Source organism: Pelodiscus sinensis, chromosome Z, assembly GCF_052426305.1.
Source record: "Pelodiscus sinensis isolate ZL-2025 chromosome Z, ASM5242630v1, whole genome shotgun sequence".
Lineage (NCBI taxonomy): Eukaryota > Metazoa > Chordata > Testudines > Trionychidae > Pelodiscus > Pelodiscus sinensis.
The window spans coordinates 15,006,922-15,026,835 of record NC_143085.1 but is presented as its reverse complement, the minus strand read 5'-3'; the positions used below and the strand labels follow the sequence as shown (position 1 = coordinate 15,026,835).

The 19,914-nt window shown below is 40.2% G+C and overlaps 1 protein-coding gene across 2 annotated transcripts in view; it reads left to right on the top strand.

The window, feature by feature from the left end:
* The window catches only part of HIRA (histone cell cycle regulator), a 108,438-nt gene that overhangs the window by 31,219 nt on the left and 57,305 nt on the right, over nucleotides 1–19,914 (top strand). For both annotated transcript variants that reach the window (XM_075898289.2, XM_075898288.2), the window contains exons 2-10: nucleotides 645–707; nucleotides 3,486–3,596; nucleotides 5,195–5,285; nucleotides 6,699–6,793; nucleotides 11,086–11,181; nucleotides 11,988–12,148; nucleotides 15,561–15,728; nucleotides 16,418–16,531; nucleotides 17,946–18,016. In XM_075898289.2, the coding sequence (XP_075754404.1) occupies nucleotides 645–707; nucleotides 3,486–3,596; nucleotides 5,195–5,285; nucleotides 6,699–6,793; nucleotides 11,086–11,181; nucleotides 11,988–12,148; nucleotides 15,561–15,728; nucleotides 16,418–16,531; nucleotides 17,946–18,016 (970 nt within the window). The remainder of the gene's footprint in view (nucleotides 1–644; nucleotides 708–3,485; nucleotides 3,597–5,194; nucleotides 5,286–6,698; nucleotides 6,794–11,085; nucleotides 11,182–11,987; nucleotides 12,149–15,560; nucleotides 15,729–16,417; nucleotides 16,532–17,945; nucleotides 18,017–19,914) is intronic.

Genomic DNA, 19,914 nt, shown 5'->3' with positions numbered 1-19,914 from the left:
AACTATTGTTTTATTGTTTTTGAATTGAGATGTGTTAGTCTTAAATAAAGTATTTAAGATTTAATTGGTTAATTCTTAATATTTTGTATTCCAGTGGTGTGCTTTGTTATTGTGGTGATAGAAGCCATATAAATAACTTGATAGATCTCTAGGTATTTTGTACTTTGTATGTATTTAACAGTAAGATATAAAATTGAGCTAGATTATATTAACAGTAATAATTGTTACACTATCTGAAGTAGGGAGAAATCCAAATCTCTTGCTTCAAGTCATCAATTCGATAGGGGTCAGAAAAAATTATATCCCAAGCTTTACATAATTGGCTAGGTCAATTATGAAGGAGGTTATTTGCTTTGAAGCACTAGGCTGATATAGAGGCAGTATATGACTGGTTCTGGTATGAGAGATCCTATACTCCTGTGGGGTTTTTAATCTGGGTAGGCTATAGTTTGTTAGTATGTTGGATGTTTTATACTTTCTAGTCAACCGTATTTCTTATATACAGATTACAACTTTTAGAAAATGAAAATTGCTACTTTACTCACCAGAACATTTGAGATTCTGTTGGCATTTATTGCATTTTTAGGAATATAGGTCATCTCAATGTATGCTTTCTGCCCCCCGCCCCCTTTCTCTTTGTCCAGGAAAGCCAATATTTTCAGTTGATATTCACCCAGATGGGACCAAGTTTGCGACTGGAGGACAAGGTAAGTTTGCACACTAATGGAGGAAGGAATTCTGGGCTATAATAATATTCCTCCCCACCTTTTCCTCATTTTATCCGTTTAAAAAACAAACTTCTCGCTTAAGAAAATTATTCCCTGGAGATATAAAATCTGAACGTGTGACATCTAAAAATGCTGCAGTGTTCATGCTCATCTTTTCCATCATGTGAAGATTTTTTCCCACCTAAGTTTATAATACATTTTTAATGTGCACCAAGACTTGTGTGAATGTACACCATCAATAGAAAGACAAAACTTAGCTATGGGTGCTTTGTTAATGAGCTGGTGGCATATGAATTTCTCCTGAGTGGCTACACAAGTGCACAGCATCACAGAGTGTGGGGAGTCACTAGGCCCTGCACCCCCTTTCACAGCCAGACGTGACTCTCAGCCAGCAAGTAGAACAGAAGGCTTATTGGTTCACAGGGACACAGCGTAGCTCAGACTTCTTGTTACAGGAACTAAGAGTTGCCAGTACAGCCCATGTTGAGGAAAGGGGGGGCCCAGATCCCCAGCTCTGGGGCCCTGTCCCAGCCCCCAGCTAACTAGGCTCCCTTCTCCCTCCGCCAGCCAAAAACTAACTCACAGCCACTGCTCACTAGGGTTACTAGGTGTCCGGTTTTGAACCAGACAGTCCAGTATCTGAGCTTCTGTTCGGGAAACAAATTGAGAAAATATAAACGAGAAAATATAAATGTCTGGTATTTTCTAAATAAGATGTAATATAGATTGAGTTGTAATATCAAGTGTGTCCGGTATTTTTGTTGAAACCATCTGGCAACCCTACTGCACACAGCCTCTAGGCTGCTCTGACTCCTGCTTTGGTCAAATTCCCTGGGGCAAAATGTCCCCTTACTGACTCCTTCATCTAGCTAAGGTGTCAAGCCACCCTGGGCAATTGCCTACGGGCCTCCCCTCAGAAGTTCTCCCCCCAAAGAACCCATTCCCTGATGGGCACTGTGTGCGCGTGCGCATGCATACGCGTGCGCGCGCACACTCTCTCTCTCTCTCTCTCTCTCTCCCTCTCTCTCTCTCTCTCACTGTAGAGCATCATAGGATAGTAGGGGTCACATAAAGCACAACAAAGGAACCAGTGAATGCAAAATCAGAGTGAACATAGGACTAGAAGAGTGGACAAAATCTCCATTCCATCACACACAGTTTACAGGGAACACTGCTCATGGTGGCAAATTCATGCTTATGGACATGGTCGTGCTTGTTCTCCTGGGCATCAATGAAAAATAGCACTTGCAGTAGTCATATGTCTGCTGCTACCAATATTGTTATTTAATTTCACAGAATTATTTGCCAAAAGTCTTCTTTAGGGATTTTGCAGTTTGGCTTTTTATATTGGTAGCCCGTGGAAATTGGGATTAAACATTTAAATATATATATATATATTTGTAGACATTAGAAATATTTTGTACATTAATATACACAAATAGAATTTGGTAGTATTAAGATTTGGTTTCAGTTATTGAGTCATGAAACGTCAGATAACCAGGCTCAAATAGTTTATTAATCAAAGATAGATTAGCACAATACACAAAGGCAAGTTTTAATAAGTCTGGATAGAAGCTCCATGGTGTCTTCAAACCTTCTCTGAAATCATGGGTAGACTTTTGCTTTATTTATATTTTAGATGGTTACAGGGATGTGAATGGGTAACCATAATGGGTGATGCTTACTGGGTAATAGTTAACTGTTACCTGGGAGTAGTTCCTCACCAGTGGCCCACTGGAAGCATCAGAGGGGGAATTGGTAGCCGCAAGTGAGCTCAAGTGGCAGCCCAGAGGGAAGCAGGAGCTGGCTGTTGCTTTCAGGCCCTGCATGAGACTCCCAACCCATGTGGGCTGGGAGCCGGCAGCCCAGCGCAGGGCCAAAAGCAGACGGACTGGAGCAGCCCCTGCCACCATTAAATGGGATTTTACTCACCTACCCACTAATTAAATAGTATTTTACATCCCTAGATGGTTATGACTTTCCTAAGAGTTACATACCAGTTCTTACCAGCATAGTTTTCCAGAAGTCACCAAAACCTCTAGGCATCTTATACTAGCTATACCTACAGGTTTGAATGCTGGGTAGGTATCAACAAAAATATCCATTTAATACTGTCACTCTGATATATTTCCATATTATCCACTCTTAGTATTCTGTGACATAGCACATTGTGCAATTTAGCAAGCCATATCATAACATTCATATTGCTCCTGATTGTACCTACATGCACCAAGAAGAGGGTTCATCTACAGTTTACCTACTCATTTGGCTTGAGTACAAAAGATGATAGGAGTATGCATAATACATTTTCTCTTAGCATAATTATATGCAGGATTTTGAGAGAAGCTTCACATTAATACACTTCATAGTTGTTCATAGTTATGCAAAACACAAATACAGTATGTATAATGTTGTTGTATATAACACTGATACCCATATATAATACTGGCTAATGATAGTTTACATGCCCCATTTCCTTAAACTTAAGTTTATTTTTCATATACATGATAAATTAGTCATATTACTGTTGTAAACATTACAGGTGATCATCTTAATAGCTTTGTGATAAATGAAAGCAAAGCACTATTTGAGGACCAGCAAATTAATATGAACTTTAAACGTCTATCCTTGACTGTTTTAAAGATTTTTAGTGCATCCATTGCTCCAATATCAGAGAGCCAATAATTTTCTATGACATTAAAGTAAGTTCAGGCATTATTTTGTTTAATATTACAATATTGATTTCTTTATTTTTAGGACAGGATTCTGGGAAGGTGGTGATCTGGAATATGGATCCTGTCCTCAAAGAGGAAGATGAAAAGAATGAAAATATTTCCAAAATGCTTTGTCAGATGGACAATCACTTAGGTAACGTAGAAGAATTCTCTATAGGCTTTGAGCCTTGGAGTAATTACCTGTTAGTAGATCTATTTTAATTAAAAATAAAAATCTCTGTTCAGTTTTAAAGAATGTGATGTACTGCAGAAGGTGTCAGATCTCAACTACAGCCTCTTCCCAACTTATGAACCAGTTACAGACCAAGCAACTGGTCGAAACTCAGTTTGTTCATAAGTCAGACCCCATAGAGTTATACGCGACTGCTCTCTTCGTAAGCGTGGATCGCTTTCATAACTCAGGGTCCGCCATTTACGACGGCTTCGGTTGTAACTGCAAACGGTCGTCGGTCAACCGTTCGCAACTCGGGGACCGGCTGTATGTGCCTTTTTTGTTATGTTTAGCAGAAAACCCTGTCAAGCTATAATTTTACACCTGGTGATTCCTTGCATATGAATCTTTTCCACTTAAATAGGTGAGACCAAAAATAACTTGTAAAACAAAATTTTTATTGGGATTACCGAGAAGGACAAGAAAAGGAATGAACAGAGGAGATTCCATATGAAATATATTTATTGTAGTCCTTAAGAGGCAGTGTACTATGCATGCAAAATGGCTGAAATTAGCTCATCTGAATTAGATGCTCCCTGTTTTTCTTGAAAGTCTATTGTTTACAGGCTTTACAATTAATAAATTGTGATTAATTCAATTTTATTTATCACCAACAACTTCCTTAGTCAGACAACTGTTACTTTTTCCCTTTTAAACTAGGGATCTAAGCAAGTAGTCGACTCAACTACTCTCAATCCTCCCTGCCCCTTGCTGCCTCTGTATCAGAAGCAGAAAAGGGGGTGGGGGAGCTGGAGCTGGAGCTAGAGCTGGTGCTGGGAGAAGCTGGCTTAAAAGCCGGTTCTCCCAGCACCATCTTTGTAGTGCTGCCTTTCTCTCTCCCTCTCCCTCCCCTCCCCCACTGCCTGGATTTGCATGAGCAGAGGCTTCTCTGGCCGTAGCCCCTGTCCCTGTGGGGGGGGGAGAGGTCCCAGCTCCCCACTGGAACCCTCCACGGAAAGGGGTTGCTATCTGCAGCGGCTTCTAATGCTCTAGGAGCTGGGTGGGCAGGCCGCCCAGCTCAGTCCCTATATACACCAGGTCCAGGACCAAACCCCGCTGCAGCTCTGCAATTTAAAAGACAGTAGGAGTTGGGGAGGAGGAGTACTGCCCAGGTCCTACTGCCTTTTGTATTGCAGAACTGCAGTGCAGTTTGGTCCCAGCGCGAGCCGGTACTGAGAAGGCTGCCGTCCCCTATCAGCCAATGAACTAGTCGATAACAACTCTATTGATTACTCAATTAGTAAATTAACCTAATTTTAACATCTCTATTTTAAACCATATTTTATAAATTTTTTGTAAACAGAAGAGCTTGTTGTTGAAAGTTAAATATGTTATTCAACTGGTATTGAAAGATAAGTGCCAATCCATTTATCTGAAGCAGACAGAGTAACTGCTTTGAACAGAGTGAGCATATTGAACAAATTCCAAGCATCTTTTGCCAAACTTTGCTTACTATGAAATCTGCTCTCATTATGAAATCATTTTTTGCATTTCATCTTAAACTTTTTCTTCTTTTCCAGCCTGTGTGAACTGTGTGCGGTGGTCAAATAATGGGGTTTATTTGGCATCAGGGGGTGATGACAAACTGATCATGGTGTGGAAACGAGCGGCGTAAGCATGTTTTCCTTTTCAACTTGTATTTTAGCACATTCCTCTGTCTATTTTCACAAAAGTTCTCAGCTCCCTGCTTTCAGTATGCAGGGAGAAAGTCATAGTTGCAGATCAATGGCATTAGAAGTTTATTCTGATAACCTTTGTCTTGAACAATACTCTTTTTCCGTAAGCATTCTTTCAATGTCACTGATGTAGTAGGGTCAGGATTTACTGTCGTGATGTCCCGACAGGTCTCTGGCTCTGTAAATGGGATAACCAAAAGGGTACTTGTGTGTGTGTGTGTTCAGTGATGTGTGCCATGTTAACTTGTGCAATTAGTCACCACAGCAGATGCCACCAGAGCCCCCAAAGACTACAAACCAGATAAGGATTGAAGGTGCCAGGCCAAGTTTGTTGTTAAGCAAAGTACAGTAATAGTTGTTAGTAGGCATTGCAAACCACTATGAATATGTATGCCAGAACAATGGACTGACTCATTCAGTGGGAAGTTCCACTGCCCCCAGGTCAGACAAAGGCCGTCCCTCCAAGACACCACTTTATATACAGGTACAATCAAGTTACACATCACTCCTGATGTTATCAGGTTGCTGGCCTCTGACTTTGTCAGGTTGCCACCCTCTGACGTTCCTTAGATACCACCCATCACTCTGTGCCTCATAGTTTAATTAGAATATCTCTATCTATCATGCTGTCAGTTTAGACCCTTTCCTGATCCTGGGTTGGTATCTGTGGGGAGTGTGTGTATCTAGGTCTTTTTTTTTTTTTTTTTTTTAATGAGCTGGTGGCACCATCCTTTTGGAATGTGCTTTCAACTTATGACTAGTACTAATTACTGTTCTACAGTTGGTACCAAGCACCAATGACTGTTCTACTCTTGGGCCTACTACCAATTAGTGTTTTATACTGACAGCCCTGTTCATGCCAAGTTGTGTGACCAGGGGCCTGCCTCTTGCTCACAGCTTAGCTTTGCTTTATATTAGCCAAGTGTTGTTCATTGTTAGCTAAGCCTCAGGCCTCAAACTAGACCTGTGCTACATGGGCTTTTGTTTTAGGTCCTCATCTTACTACAAGCATGTTCTCTCTAATATGTAGGAGGCAAACCATTTTCTCCCTGGGTTTATGGACAGCTTCACTATTAGACTTTCAAAGGGAGGTTTTATATATTAGCGTTATCAACTTGCTTTAGGAAGTATAATAGTAGAGAGTATATGTATGTAGCTTTTAAAAGGTATAAGTTTCACTTTTGTATAAAACCAGATTGCTATTTTTGTCTCATGCCTTATAATGGTAATATCTGAGCATAAAGTAGACTTTTTCTATACAACTTTACTATATTCTATAACAAACAGTTAATGAGTAACTTGTTGAGATGTTTTTTGTTAATAACTCTTCTGGTCCTGTTTTAACTAGGTACATTGGACCTAGTACTGTGTTTGGTTCGAGTAGTAAACTTGCTAATGTAGAACAGTGGAGATGTGTTTCAATTCTGAGAAGCCATTCAGGGGGTAAGTAAAAAGATGTAGAATAAATCTGAATAAACAGTGAATAAAAATATTTTTCATCATGAACATGATAGTTTTCTTGTTCCCAGTCCATTTGTCATAGAACTCCTCACTACACAGCAAATCACTAATAATTAAAACTGGCTATGAAGTGGTAGCATGGAGAGTCAGGAGCTTTAAGGGGGAGAGGGGAAAATATGGTGGGTTTTAAGAGAGGCAGTGTAATTAATGGCTAGAACAACAAACCATTCCACTGCATAGGCAAGATAGAAAGTATGACAGAAGACCACCTTGTATCAACCAAGAGATATCTTATATGATCTAAAAATAAAAAAGGAGTTATATAAAAAATGGAAACTAGGACAAATTACAAAGGATGAATATAAGCAAACAACACAGGTATGCAGGAACAAGATTAGAAAGGCAAAGGTACAAAATGAGTTAAATCTAGTTAGAGACATACAGGATAACAAGGAGATGTTCTGTGAGTATATTAGAAGCAAGAGGAAGACCAAAGACATTGTAGGCCCATTGCTCAGTGAAGAAGGAGAAACAATAGCAGAAAACTTGGAAATGGCAGAGGTGCTTAATGACTTTTTTGTTTTGATTTTTTTCAAGAAGATGGATGGTTACAGGATGGCTACGATAGTAAATGTTAGTGGAAAAGGAGTGAGTTTAGAAGTTAAAATAAAGAACAAGTTAAAAATTACTTAGAAAAGTTAGCTGTCTGCACGTCATCAGGGTCTGATGAAATGTATCCTAGAATACTGGAGGAGCTGATAGAGGAGGAATCTGAGCCTTTAGTTATCATCTTTGAAAAATGATGGAAGTCGGGAGAGATTCCAGAAGACTGGAAAAGGGGCAAATATAGTGCCCATCTATAAAAAGGGAAATAAGAACAACCCAGGAAACTACAGACCAGATAGTTTAACTTCTGTGCCAGGGAAGACAGTGGAGCAAGTAATTTAAGGAATTCACTTGCAAATATCTGGAAGAAAATATGGTGATAGGTAACAGCCAGTATGGATTTGTAAAGAACAAATAATGTCAAACGAATCTGATAGCTTTCTTTGATAGGATAACAAGCCTTGTGGATAAAGGAGAAACAGTGGATTTGGTATATCTAGTAAGACATTTGACATGGTCTTGCATGACCTTCTTATCAATAAACTAGGGAAATACAACCTAGATGGGGCTACTATAAGGTGGGTGCATAACTTACTGGATAACCATTCTCAGAGAGTGATTATTAACAGTTCACAATCATGCTGGAAGGGCATAACATGTGGGGTTTCGAAGGAGTTTGTTTTGGCACCGGTTCTGTTCAATATCTTCATCAGTGATTTAGATGATGGCACAGAGAGCACAATTATTAAGTTTGGAGATGATACCAAGCTGGGACGGGTTGCAAGTGATTTGAAGAACAGTGTTAAAATTCAAAGTGATCTAGATAAACTAGAGAAATGGTCTGAGGTAAAGAGGATGATGTTTAATAAGGACAAATGCAAAGTACTCCACTTAAGAAGGAACAATCAGTTTAACTTACACAAAATGGGAATTGATTGTCTTGGAAGGAGCACTGCTGAAAGGAATTTAGGGGTCATAGTGGACCACAAGTTAAACATGAGTCAACAGTGTGACACTGTTGCAAAAAAAGTAAACATGATTCTGGGACACATTAACAGGAGTGTTGTGAGCAAGACACGAGAAGTGAGTCTTCCACTCTACTTAGCAGTGATTAAGCCTCAGTTGGAGTATTGTGTCCAGTTCTGAGCACCATATTTCAAGAAAGATATGGAGAAATTAGAGAGTGTCCAGAGAAGAGCAACAAAAATGATTAAAGGTCTAGAAAACATGACCTATTAGGGAAGGCTGAAAGAATTGGGCTTGTTTAGTTTAGAAAAGAGAAGACTGAGAGGGGACATGATGGCAGTTTAAGTACTGAAAAGGGCTTTACAAGGAGGAGGGAGAAAAATTGTTCTCCTCAGCCTCTCATGAAAGGACAAGAAGCAGTGGGGTTAAGTTGCAGCAATGGAGTTTTAGGATAGACATTAGGAAAAACTTCCTAACTGTCAGGGTTGTGAAACACTGGAATAAATTGCCTTGGAAAGATGTGGAATCTCCATACTGGAAATATTTAAGAGCAGGTTGGATAGACATAGATCAGGGATGATCTAGACCATGGGATCCGAAACTGGGGGGCATGCAGAAATTCCAGGGTGTGTGTGAGGTGACCCAGCCCCCCCGCCTTCCCCCAACGTTTTGCTTTTTTTGGGGGGCTGCTATTGTTTTTTGGCCCCAGTTAGTTCCCTTTTTGTTGTTCTTTATTTTGGGGGGGGGGGTTTGTTCAACAAGTTTTGCTGCTGTTTTGGGAGGAGGTGGATGTGAGGGTTTCTCAAGAATCAAAAAGGGGGCGTGATGCCGAAAAGTTTGGGAACCACTGATCTAGACAGTGCTTGGTCCTGCTGTGAGGGCAGAGGACTGAACTTGATGACCTCTTGAGGTCCCTTCCTGTTCTATGATTCTGTAAACAGGGTGTCAACATTTTTGGATACTATTCCTGACTTTACCACTGATTTGCTCTGACGATCACCACACAATTTATCTTTTACAAGTCAGTGTACTCAACTTATAAAATGTTAATACTTTTTTATTGTTAGTATTATATTTAAATAGTGTATTCTGTTTATTTTCTGGTTTTAGTGGAATTATGTTATTTCGATTTGTTATAAAAAAAATTGTTATAAAAATAACAAACATGATACTTTTTGTAATTATCTTGTGGAGCTGTATGATTTCTATAAGTGGACTGGTAGTGAGACATTTTTTCCATCCGGTTTGGAATAATTTTTTGTTGTTATATCTCCTGCTGCTGCCTCACTAAATGCAAATCAGCCCCCCTGGACAGAGGATATTGTGGTTCCTATAAACACCCTGCCCATCATGTTTCTGTATTTCTCTATCTTAGGTACTTATATGGCTCCCCATTAAGCCATGTAACTGAAGTGCCTCCCAATCTTTAATGTATTGATCCTCACAACACCCTTGTGAGGTAGGGAAGTACTCTAATTTCCATTTTTTTTAATAGATGGGGAAGTGAGGCAGAGGCTATGTGAGTTGCCCAGTATCACTCAGGAAGTCTGTGGTGAGGTAGGGACTGGAACTCAGATCTCCTAAATCCTGGGCTAGTACCCGGACCACTAGACTATCTTTCCTGTCTGCATAAGAGCTTGGAAGTAGAAGCAGATAGACTTACAAGTAATGAAAGTATGTAATTAGTTGCCCTAAGATTTTATAGCATGGGGAGCACAAGCTGTCACATAGAGTTCTTGACAACTAGTTCTGTGCCTTAACAATAGAACCATTCTTCTTCCCATTCAGTATATTATGATCAATTTTGAAACAATAAAGATACAATTTAGTCTTTTACTTAACTAAACGATTGGGAGGCTTGAAATGAAATTATGTATGTGTGTGTGTGTGTGGAGATATTAGTGTTTCTAGGGTTAACAGCCTTTAGTGTCCTTGTGGAAATGCTGGCAGCCCAGCTGGGATATATTAACAGTATGTGAAAGATTCTCAGTATCCATGACACACAGCCTGGGTTGCAACCTGTCACAGTTTCTCAGATGGCAGTAAAGCTGCTTCTAAATCTCTTTCCTTTTGGGTCCCATATTAAAGTGACACAGAAATTAGAAGATACTGGAAAAATAGAATTTCAATAAAAAGAAAATCATTAGAATGGGAAATCTTATTATAGCTGAATTTATAATCTGATTCTATATTTACTGCTTTTGTCAAAAGCAAAATAAAAATGTATTAATTGCTAGATAATAACAGAGCTATATATAACTTGATTGTGTTTATTTATATGATCCGTCTACTAGTTACAAATAAGACTTGAACAAAGAATGCCTTGAGGGGAATGGAACAATGGAAATATGATTTGCAGGTGAAATAGCTTATGGTTTTTATTAACCATCCTGTAATTCAATATTAAATGTGGAAATAATGTAAATGGTTTAATATGATAAGGGAATATTAGTCTGTGACTTAGTGCAGCTCTTTCTGAGTGTGTCTCAATCAAAGGAAAGCTTTCTTTTTACTCCCTTTATTCATTTGCTTTATGTGGACCATAGTTTTACTTTGAATCTCAAATTAGATCATGTACATATAACATGTACAGTAAGATCATATCTGAAATAGGGGCTGCACTAGTTGCTTAAATCTACTTAGTCACTGATTTGTAGCTCCAGTGCAATATGTCTTATCGATAGAGGATCTTTTTTTAATAGATGTCATGGATGTTGCATGGTCTCCTCATGATGCCTGGTTGGCCTCCTGCAGTGTGGATAATACCGTTGTCATTTGGAATGCTGTCAAATTTCCAGGTAGGAACTCTCTTCATTCAGCTATTCATATACAAATATAATTCTCAGTGACAAAAATTGACTTTTGGAGCAGGCGTCCTGTCTTTACTGTAGTGATTAATACCTAGTAATCTGTTTAGTCATTGTCACAGACTTTGAAAATGAGAAATGGATCACAACACTACAATAAAGAGCTGTAATCTTCAGATTGTGCTGTTGATTTTGCATAAAACTCACCAGGGCTTGCCAAGCGATGGTGAGCCCTGCTCACCAGCCGTGCGCTGCTGCGCATGCGCTACCACGCACTGCGCATGTGCTGACTGCGCTGCGCAGCCGTGCTGGGCTAAAATCTACTCGCCACAGGCAAGTAGATTATGTTAATTGTCAAGCCCTGAACATCACAATTACTTGTATTACCTCTTTTTGGTTTGCTTTTAAAGTATATTTTTCAAATCCTGAAAAAGTTCTAGGAACTCCTTATTTTCCTATTTTCTGCTTTAGTACTTGTTCCGCATCTGCTACTAGGGATGTAAAATCCCATTTAATTGGTTAACTAGTTAAATGCAGCCTTTAACTAGTTAACTGATTAAAGGTGTGACAGCCTAGGGGGCTGGGCTGCAGTGGCCTCCCCTGCTGCAGGCAGGGGCTGCTTCAGCCCCACATTGGTTAACTGGAAACCATAAACCAGTTAACCTTTCATATTCTAGAAGCTACCATCTTTGGTAGCCTGTTGAAGCTTCACTTTTAAATGGGTAGATGAGTTACTGGCAATCATAAGACTACAAGGGGCTTCGAGAGGTGTTCTATTAATTTTTTGCTGTCCACAGAAATTCTTGCTACTCTGAAGGGACACTCTGGTCTGGTGAAGGGGTTGACCTGGGATCCTGTTGGGAAATATATAGCCTCTCAGGCTGATGACCGAAGCTTGAAGGTGTGGCGGACCATGGACTGGCAGTTAGAAACCAGCATCACAAAACCATTTGATGAGGTATCTGTCATGTGTTAATGAATGCATATGAAACAAATGAAAAAAGTCACAATATTTCTGATTTTCAAAGCCACGCACAAACATTAACTAGTTAAGCCAGTCTGACATTCTTGCAGTGCGGTTTGTGCCTGGTCTTATCTCACTTGAAGAGTTCCCAACTGTGCAAGCAGAGCTGGTGCTAGGCACAAGCAGACTGAGTAATTCCTTAGGATTCTAAACAGCTCAAAGGGCACTCACTCACTTTTTATTTTGTGATGTGTGTGTGTGTGTGGGCAAAAATATTCCTGATTAGGGCCCACAAGGTGCGAATATGTCCTATGTGTAAAAGTTAGCTCTCTGCTTCCTCTGTAACCTTCTGTCCAGAAAGGGAACTTCTGCTATTTGGGAACATAAAATAACTGAGTACAGATCATATGATCTTATCTTTGTGAATAGCCCATCTTTACCCATATAATTGCTTCTTCCTTCTTTTACCCTTTAAACAGGCACATTATGCCATAGCTTCCCTCCAGATGTAAGGGCTGTGTAGAGCTGCCAGTGGAGCACATCAATCCTGCTCCCATTTGCTAGGAGGTATCCTTCCCTCTGGAAGCTTAGAAGCTTACCTAAACCAATGTATTTGCTACATAACTTTGAAGAGGAATATTTGCATCTTACCACCACTAAGGCTAAGTCTACACTGCCACTTTACTATGCTGCAACTTTCTGGCTCAGGGTCTCAGTGCTGTTAGTTACTCCTCTGATGGAGGTCATTTATATAGAACACTGGAAGAGCTCTCTCCCAACACTTGTGCCATGGCCACACTTTCACTTTACAGCTGCATTTTAATTTTAGAAGTATAGACAAAGCCTAAGGGTTTTATCATATAGCTGCCATGGGCAGGGGTCAGCAACCTTTTCAAACCAAAGAGCTAAACTACATCAAAATTCTGAATATGTGGTCAACAAAGAGCCATAAAAGAATGCCCATTTGCATTACTGAAAATATACAACTTAATATTATTGATAATTGACATAATGATTAATAATAGTATAAATGAAACCTTGTGCTGACAGACTTTATTTAATAGGATTTCTGCTGCTGCATCTTTTTGTGCATTTATTTGAAGTTTACATCATAACTGGTCAAATCCAGCTTCATGCACACATTCAGGCTGTCTTCTGTCAGTCTTATGACAGGGGGTTGGAGATGTGGGGGTGAAGGAATCTGGATGGGATGTATGAGGGGCTCACGGCAGGGGATTTGAGTGTATGATGGGCTCAGAACACAAGGCTGAAGTGTGTGGGGGTGCAGGAATATTATGGCAGGGGACTGTGGATGTGAGGGTGCAGGAGTCTGGGTTGGGGCATATAAGGGGCTCAGGCGGGGGGTTCGGGTGTATGATGGGCTCAGAGCACGAGGTTAAGGTGTGGGGGGGTGCAGAAATATTATGGGAGGGGACCGGGGATGTGGGAGTGCAGGAGAATGTGGGTGTATGAGAGGCTCAAGATGTGTGGTTGTCTCTAGACAATTAAGAGAAAGTAAACAATAGGCGGGGATGCTACTTCCCAGGCTTTTAATGCACTGATGCCTTTTTTTGTTATAATTTGAATAGGGTTCACATGCAAAATACTGTTTTAGCAAATATTTTTGAATATTAATCACAGGCATGCTAAGTTTATCTATTGGCCTGTGAGTAGCATCCAAATGTAGTGTACTGATTTTTGACTAGACTTGCGTATCTGCTGTAAAAACATGACAGTGAGTAATTGTGGGATTTTTGTCCTTCCTCTCCTTTTTCTTTTCACTGCACCTAAATCTGTATTGTTCAGTTGTATAAACAACAAGAGGTCCAGCACCTTATAGACAGACAGATTTATTGGATCATCAGCTTTTGTGGGAAAAGACCAACTTTGTCAGATGTATTGTCAGATGCCCATGAAAGCTGATGTTCCAATAAATCTGTTAGTCTGTAAGATCCCACAGGACTTCTCGTTGTTTATGCAGATTCAGACTAAGACGGCTACCCCTCTGATATTATTTAAGCGGTTACTTTACTTTGACTAGGAATGTAGTCAAACCTCTCTGGGGCAGATGTAGGTGCTAATGAGTAGAATGTTTTGAAGTAACTTTGTGAGGATGTGGCTAGCAGTGTTCTTCAGAGTCATTCATTTTTGTTCAGCCATTTAGAAACTGTGAGATAGTGTGTTTGCAAATTTGGGTTTGATAATTTGCAATTCATATGTTGGAGGGATGGCACTAATTAGGATGGTGAATATTTGGTGTACATTATAGGGATGTTAGCAATTAGTTGACTATCCAATAAGCAAATACGTATTGGATAGTCGAGTAGCCACTCAACTAGGTGCTTCCCCTGTCCCTTGCTGCTTCTATCAGAGAGAGGCAGCAAGGGGGGCAGGAGCAGGAGGCAGTGCAGGGAGGGACCGGTAAAGTCGGTTCCCTCCAGCACAGTCTCTGTGTGAGACAGGGGAGGTAGAGGCACAGCAGGAAAAGAGTGCAAGTGAGGACTGCTTCAGTCCCTGCTGGCGCCAGTTCCCAGTGCCAGCACTTCTGCTTTTGAAATGTACAAGACGCAGCAGCTCTTACTACATTTAAAATGCAGAACAGCAGCATGGCTGGCCCTGGAGCCGACTCCTGGAGCTCCCTCCGCTTTGGCTCTGCACAGCTGCTTATCGACTATACAATTGCCCAGATAATTGCATCTTAACATCCTTAGTACAGTATAGGAAGGTCAATGAGGAGTTGGCTAGATAATTAGCCAATAAGCCTTTGCTTATCGGTTAATCTTGTCGACTACTCACATTCCCCCTCTTGCTGCCTCTGTATCAGGGGCAGGAGCCAGTGGAGGGCGGTGGGGAGAGGACAAGAGGCAGCAGTGAGAGGCAGCTGGGAGCTCCCAAGGAGTGGGGCCGAGAGCACACTGGCTGCCGGCTCCACCCTAGGGACTATCAAATAGTTATGTAACCACAAAGATTTCATGTGATTACACAATTATTCAGCAACCTGATATCTAATATCCTTAGTACACTATTCTATAGAATTCTGCATTCTTGCAAGTAATAAAGAATGGTATGTTTAGGTGTTTTTTCATTTCAAAAATTGTCCTTGAGAGCCTCTTTTCAGTCTCCCCAGATTTTGACAATAACCAAACACTTCTATTTACTCTCTAGTAACTTGGTTACAGCCTGAGAACTCTGATTGGACCGATCAGATAGGGATGAAGCACTGAGAATTTAGTGTACTGAAATATTACTGCTGAAATTCTGTTATACTCATGAAAGAAACAAGAAATCACTCATTCATTTTGTAAAATCTTACTTTTCTTTTTCTAAATCTTCAAAAGTTGTCATAAATGCACTCTTAACCAATCAATTTAGATCTCTTTAAAGCTATTATCTGTTTTTTTCTCAGTGTGGAGGCACAACACATGTTTTGCGTCTGAGCTGGTCACCTGATGGACACTATCTGGTTTCTGCTCATGCCATGAATAATTCTGGACCTACTGCTCAGATCATTGAACGTGATGGATGGAAAACCAACATGGATTTTGTAGGGCACCGCAAGGCAGTGACAGTGGTGGTTAGTAAATTTCCAGAGCCTCCTTAAAATATTTCTAAAAATTAATATGCTTTCTTGATATTGTATGGGCAGTAGAGGGAAGCATCTATTATAGGTAGATATAAATATGACAAAAAGTTAATATTTTATATATGGATGTTTAAAAATGTCAGTTTAAGATAAGTGTAGACTTTTACCTGTACAACTTTTTTGTTAGTGGAAAAAATGAGAAAGAAGGGAGGGGGCAGGGTATAGAAGGAATGGATAATAAGGTACTCCTAGGTCACTGTTCAATCCGGCCTGATGCAGGAATCACCAAAAGTAAAGTTTCTTCAGCAGTTTGTTTGAAATCAGTCTGGATCCAAACAGACTGATGTTCACATCACAAAAAAATGCCAATAAAACTAATACAGTTTGGTATACTTGTTGGTGCACTTGTCAGAGATGCCAAAGATTGAATTGACTGTGGAGACAAAAATTCTGTGATCCATAAACAATGTCCTTGTATAGTGTTAAGGCTAAGACACATTGAGTAGGCAGGGTTAAGAAACCTACATTGCTTTTCTGTGTTCAGAAGCTATGATGGGGACTTTGTTTGAAAGAGATATTAGCCTGGTATCCTTTGTAAGGATTAAATTAATTTAACTCCCTTTCCCAATCTTCTAAAAATATTTATTTTAATTATTTGGGTGGGATTTTTTGCCTTTTAGAAATTTAATCCAAAAATCTTCAAAAAGAAACAAAAGAATGGGAGCTCCACCAAGTCAAGCTGTCCCTACTGCTGCTGTGCTGTTGGCAGTAAGGATCGATCTCTGTCTGTCTGGGTAAGTTTTCTTTGTTGTATTTTTTGGCTGATGTTATCATCTGGACAAGTTTGGGTGTTTTGCACAGAGATCAGGTGTACAGAATTAGGATCTTCCATTTAGATACAGTTTTTATTGGTCACTCTGCCTGTCAGAGGACCGTAGAGAAACTCTGGAATTGAAGAAGTTTGTTTTTATTGTTAATTACTTTAGAAATAAGCACTGAAACATTTAAAACTATACAAAAATTTGATTATGTCCTTAGCCACAGTTTCTAGTATATGCAGGTAAATCTCCCATTGATTTTTGCAATTTTGAAATTTAAAGTGATTTATTCTACATCAAGTTTGATGGACTGAGGTCTCTGTTGATGTTTGGGCTAGAGTAGGGTAGACAGTACAGTATCCCAGAAGAAACTAGGTTCTGGATGCTATCTAGGGTATCATTCTCTCTGTGAAACTAATTTAGGGAAGTAAACGGCCCAGAGAATCCACTTCTAATGCCTGATTGTACATGAGGGACTAGGAGAGTCATACACTGCTGTTGTCAAAGAAGAAGAGCTCAGAAGGGGGGTATTCTGTTAGCCATGTCTGGGAAAAGGAATTGACTTGTTCTAACAAACCTAACCCAAAGCCACTCACTTAATCACAGGCTCTGACTTCTTGTAAAAGAACCAGTTCCTTTCTCCTGTCCTATATTCAGCATAGCCAACCAGGGAATCTGGCATTCTATGAGGTACTCTGCATAATCCAAGGAACACAGCACAGCCTAGCTGTTGTTATATTGACTGGTCCTCTGCCTGCTTTGTCCTGGCCTCTGTCTCCAGCTCTTCCTTTCAGCCAACAAATAGAAACAGAATAGAGAGAATGTTTTTTTTTAATCTTCAAACATCTGGTTTGATTTTTATCGTAAAGCCTAAAGTAAAATTATATCTTCAAATTGTGGCCAACAGCTAAAATGGTTATTCCTTCACTTGAATGCAAGATTGACTGGTTTGGAAGCTGTAACAGAACAGAGATGCAGCTTAAACAAAGTTTATGGCTTCACAATGAGGGATATATTCCAGAACATGCAAGTTGCTGCCTGCACTGTTGCCTTTCTGAGCAGCCTAAGTGTGATATTTATTCATCAGTCACTTAAGGGTATAACACTAAACCTTTCTTTCGCTATATAGAGAGAGTTATTTTAGTCAGAAACTTCTGTTTTAAAAAGTGGGGCTTGAGTGTGTCATAACTTTTCAGGAAATTAGTTGTGCTCTACAGAAAAATGCCTAACACCAGGTACACTCCAAACCTTACACCATTAAGCAGGCAGATAGCATTCCTGCTCAGGAGATGAGATTTGGTAAACATTATTAGATTTTGGAAGAGCATGAGATTATGTGGTTGTGCATAATAATTCTAAATTTCAGTCTCCTTTATTTTTCCATTTTAAGCTCACATGTCTGAAGAGACCTTTAGTTGTCATCCATGAACTGTTTGACAAGTCCATCATGGACATCTCATGGTAAGATGGCTTTCTCTTTTGTTCTGTGGAAGTTTTTATGCTAGTGTAGTGCAACACTGATCACATTTTGAGCATAATTTGAGCACCACATCTGTGCAACCGAACATTTTTGAAGTTGCAGCAATATCTTCGATAACTCCCTCAGGTTATTCCTTGTGCCAAATAGCCCTTTGGTGTCTATAGAAGAGATGAAAATATACCACATAAAAATTTAAATAATTTTCTTATGTTTTGTGTGTGTGTGTGTCTATGCTGGAGAAGGATAGTGTCTTTGTAACTAAAGGATATAATAATAATAATGTGTTATCAGCAAAAGAGATCTGTAGAATAAGTTCAGCTTGTTAGAATTTCCTCTTTGAGAAAGCTCCTACTATTTTATACAATTTAGCGAGCCTTGTGGATTTTACACATCTTTAAATGTACACAATTATTCATTTACACTGAGGCAAGCAAGAAGATTCCAGTATGTCATCTCAGTCCCTCTTTTCCCCTCCCCAAAAAACCCACAATTGCTCCCATCTCCAAAAATGTTTCCCTTTTTTTTTAAACATAAAGTTCTAAAAGTGTCTACACTTGCTAATGTGTCTGGCCTGCCTGGTAATTTCTCATTCAGAAAATTAAACATTGCTGCTCTTTTATTTAATAATTTAGTTATATCAAAGGTGTTGCTGTGCTATGTAAGAAGGCATACATTCCTTTATGGCCAAATATAGGAGAAGGGTCATGTTAAAAGAACTTCAAATCATGTGGCCAGTGTTAAACAGAGAATTATGAAATTATGAAGTGCTTGCTATAACACTACACTGCAATCACACCATAGAATTTAAGCAACCTTCTCAGCACCTGTGTTTTTCCAGATGGCATGTGGCCTAGTGTGTCTTCTCCAAAGTCCTGCATTGTTTGGGACATCATGTTTTTCAGCTAACTTCCTCCTTAAATCCCACTTACTTGTCCTGTAGTCAGAAACCTGCAGTGACTACTGCATGAGCATTGACTCCTCTTTTTTCTCCAATGGTAGTACAGGCACTACAGAGCAGGACAGTCTATAGAATGTTTTGCTGTATGGTGGCAAAGCACTGGGGAGGAGAACACACTTAGCCCCCAACATAGTGCTGCCAGAGGTTATGTCTTGGGAATGACCTGTTTTCACCAGTTCTGTTCTGTATTCTGCAATAATTCATCCTGTCCACCGTGGGCTGCTGTGGTGCTCTAGCTGAGGTAGAGAGACATGCTGTCCTGCCCCCTATTAGACCTGAGCCAGCAGCTAGCTGTCTGAGAGAGGTGAAGGTGGCTGTAGCCACAAGTTGACCAGCCCTGGCAGGTGCAGGCAGGCAGAGGGGTGTGTGTGGTGGTGGTGGTGGTGGGGATCTGAAGGGCTTAGAAGGGACAGGAGTGAAATAGAGGAGGCTACCCCAGGTTCCTTCACTCAGGTCTCCTCCAGCTTTGGACAACACTACAAGTCTCTAAGCTGCCAATGCACTCCAACTCAGCCCACTGCTTTAATCTTCTCCACCTTTTCTCTCCCCCTTCTTCCAACATCTTCCCCAGATGTTTTTGCCCATCATGGCAATACCTTCCAATCCTCCTTCACCCCAGCTCTCTTCTCTCCTTAACAAACCTCCTTTTTGCTTCTGTCTCCCTCCTGTACTCTAATGGCTACCAGCTCTCCTCAGTCATATTTGTCTCCCCTGCTGAGGCCCAGGAAGCATCTAGGAAAAGGAAGAAGTAGCTTGATTCTAAAGCAAAGGTGTGAGGAACAGATGGGGTCAGGGATATACTGGAGGCAGCAGGCTGAGATTATAGCGGAAGGGCGGGGGAATGGGATGGGGCAGATGCAGAGGGGAGGCAGATGGATATATTGGGGGCAGGGATAGAAGTGGTATATGCTGGAAGACCAC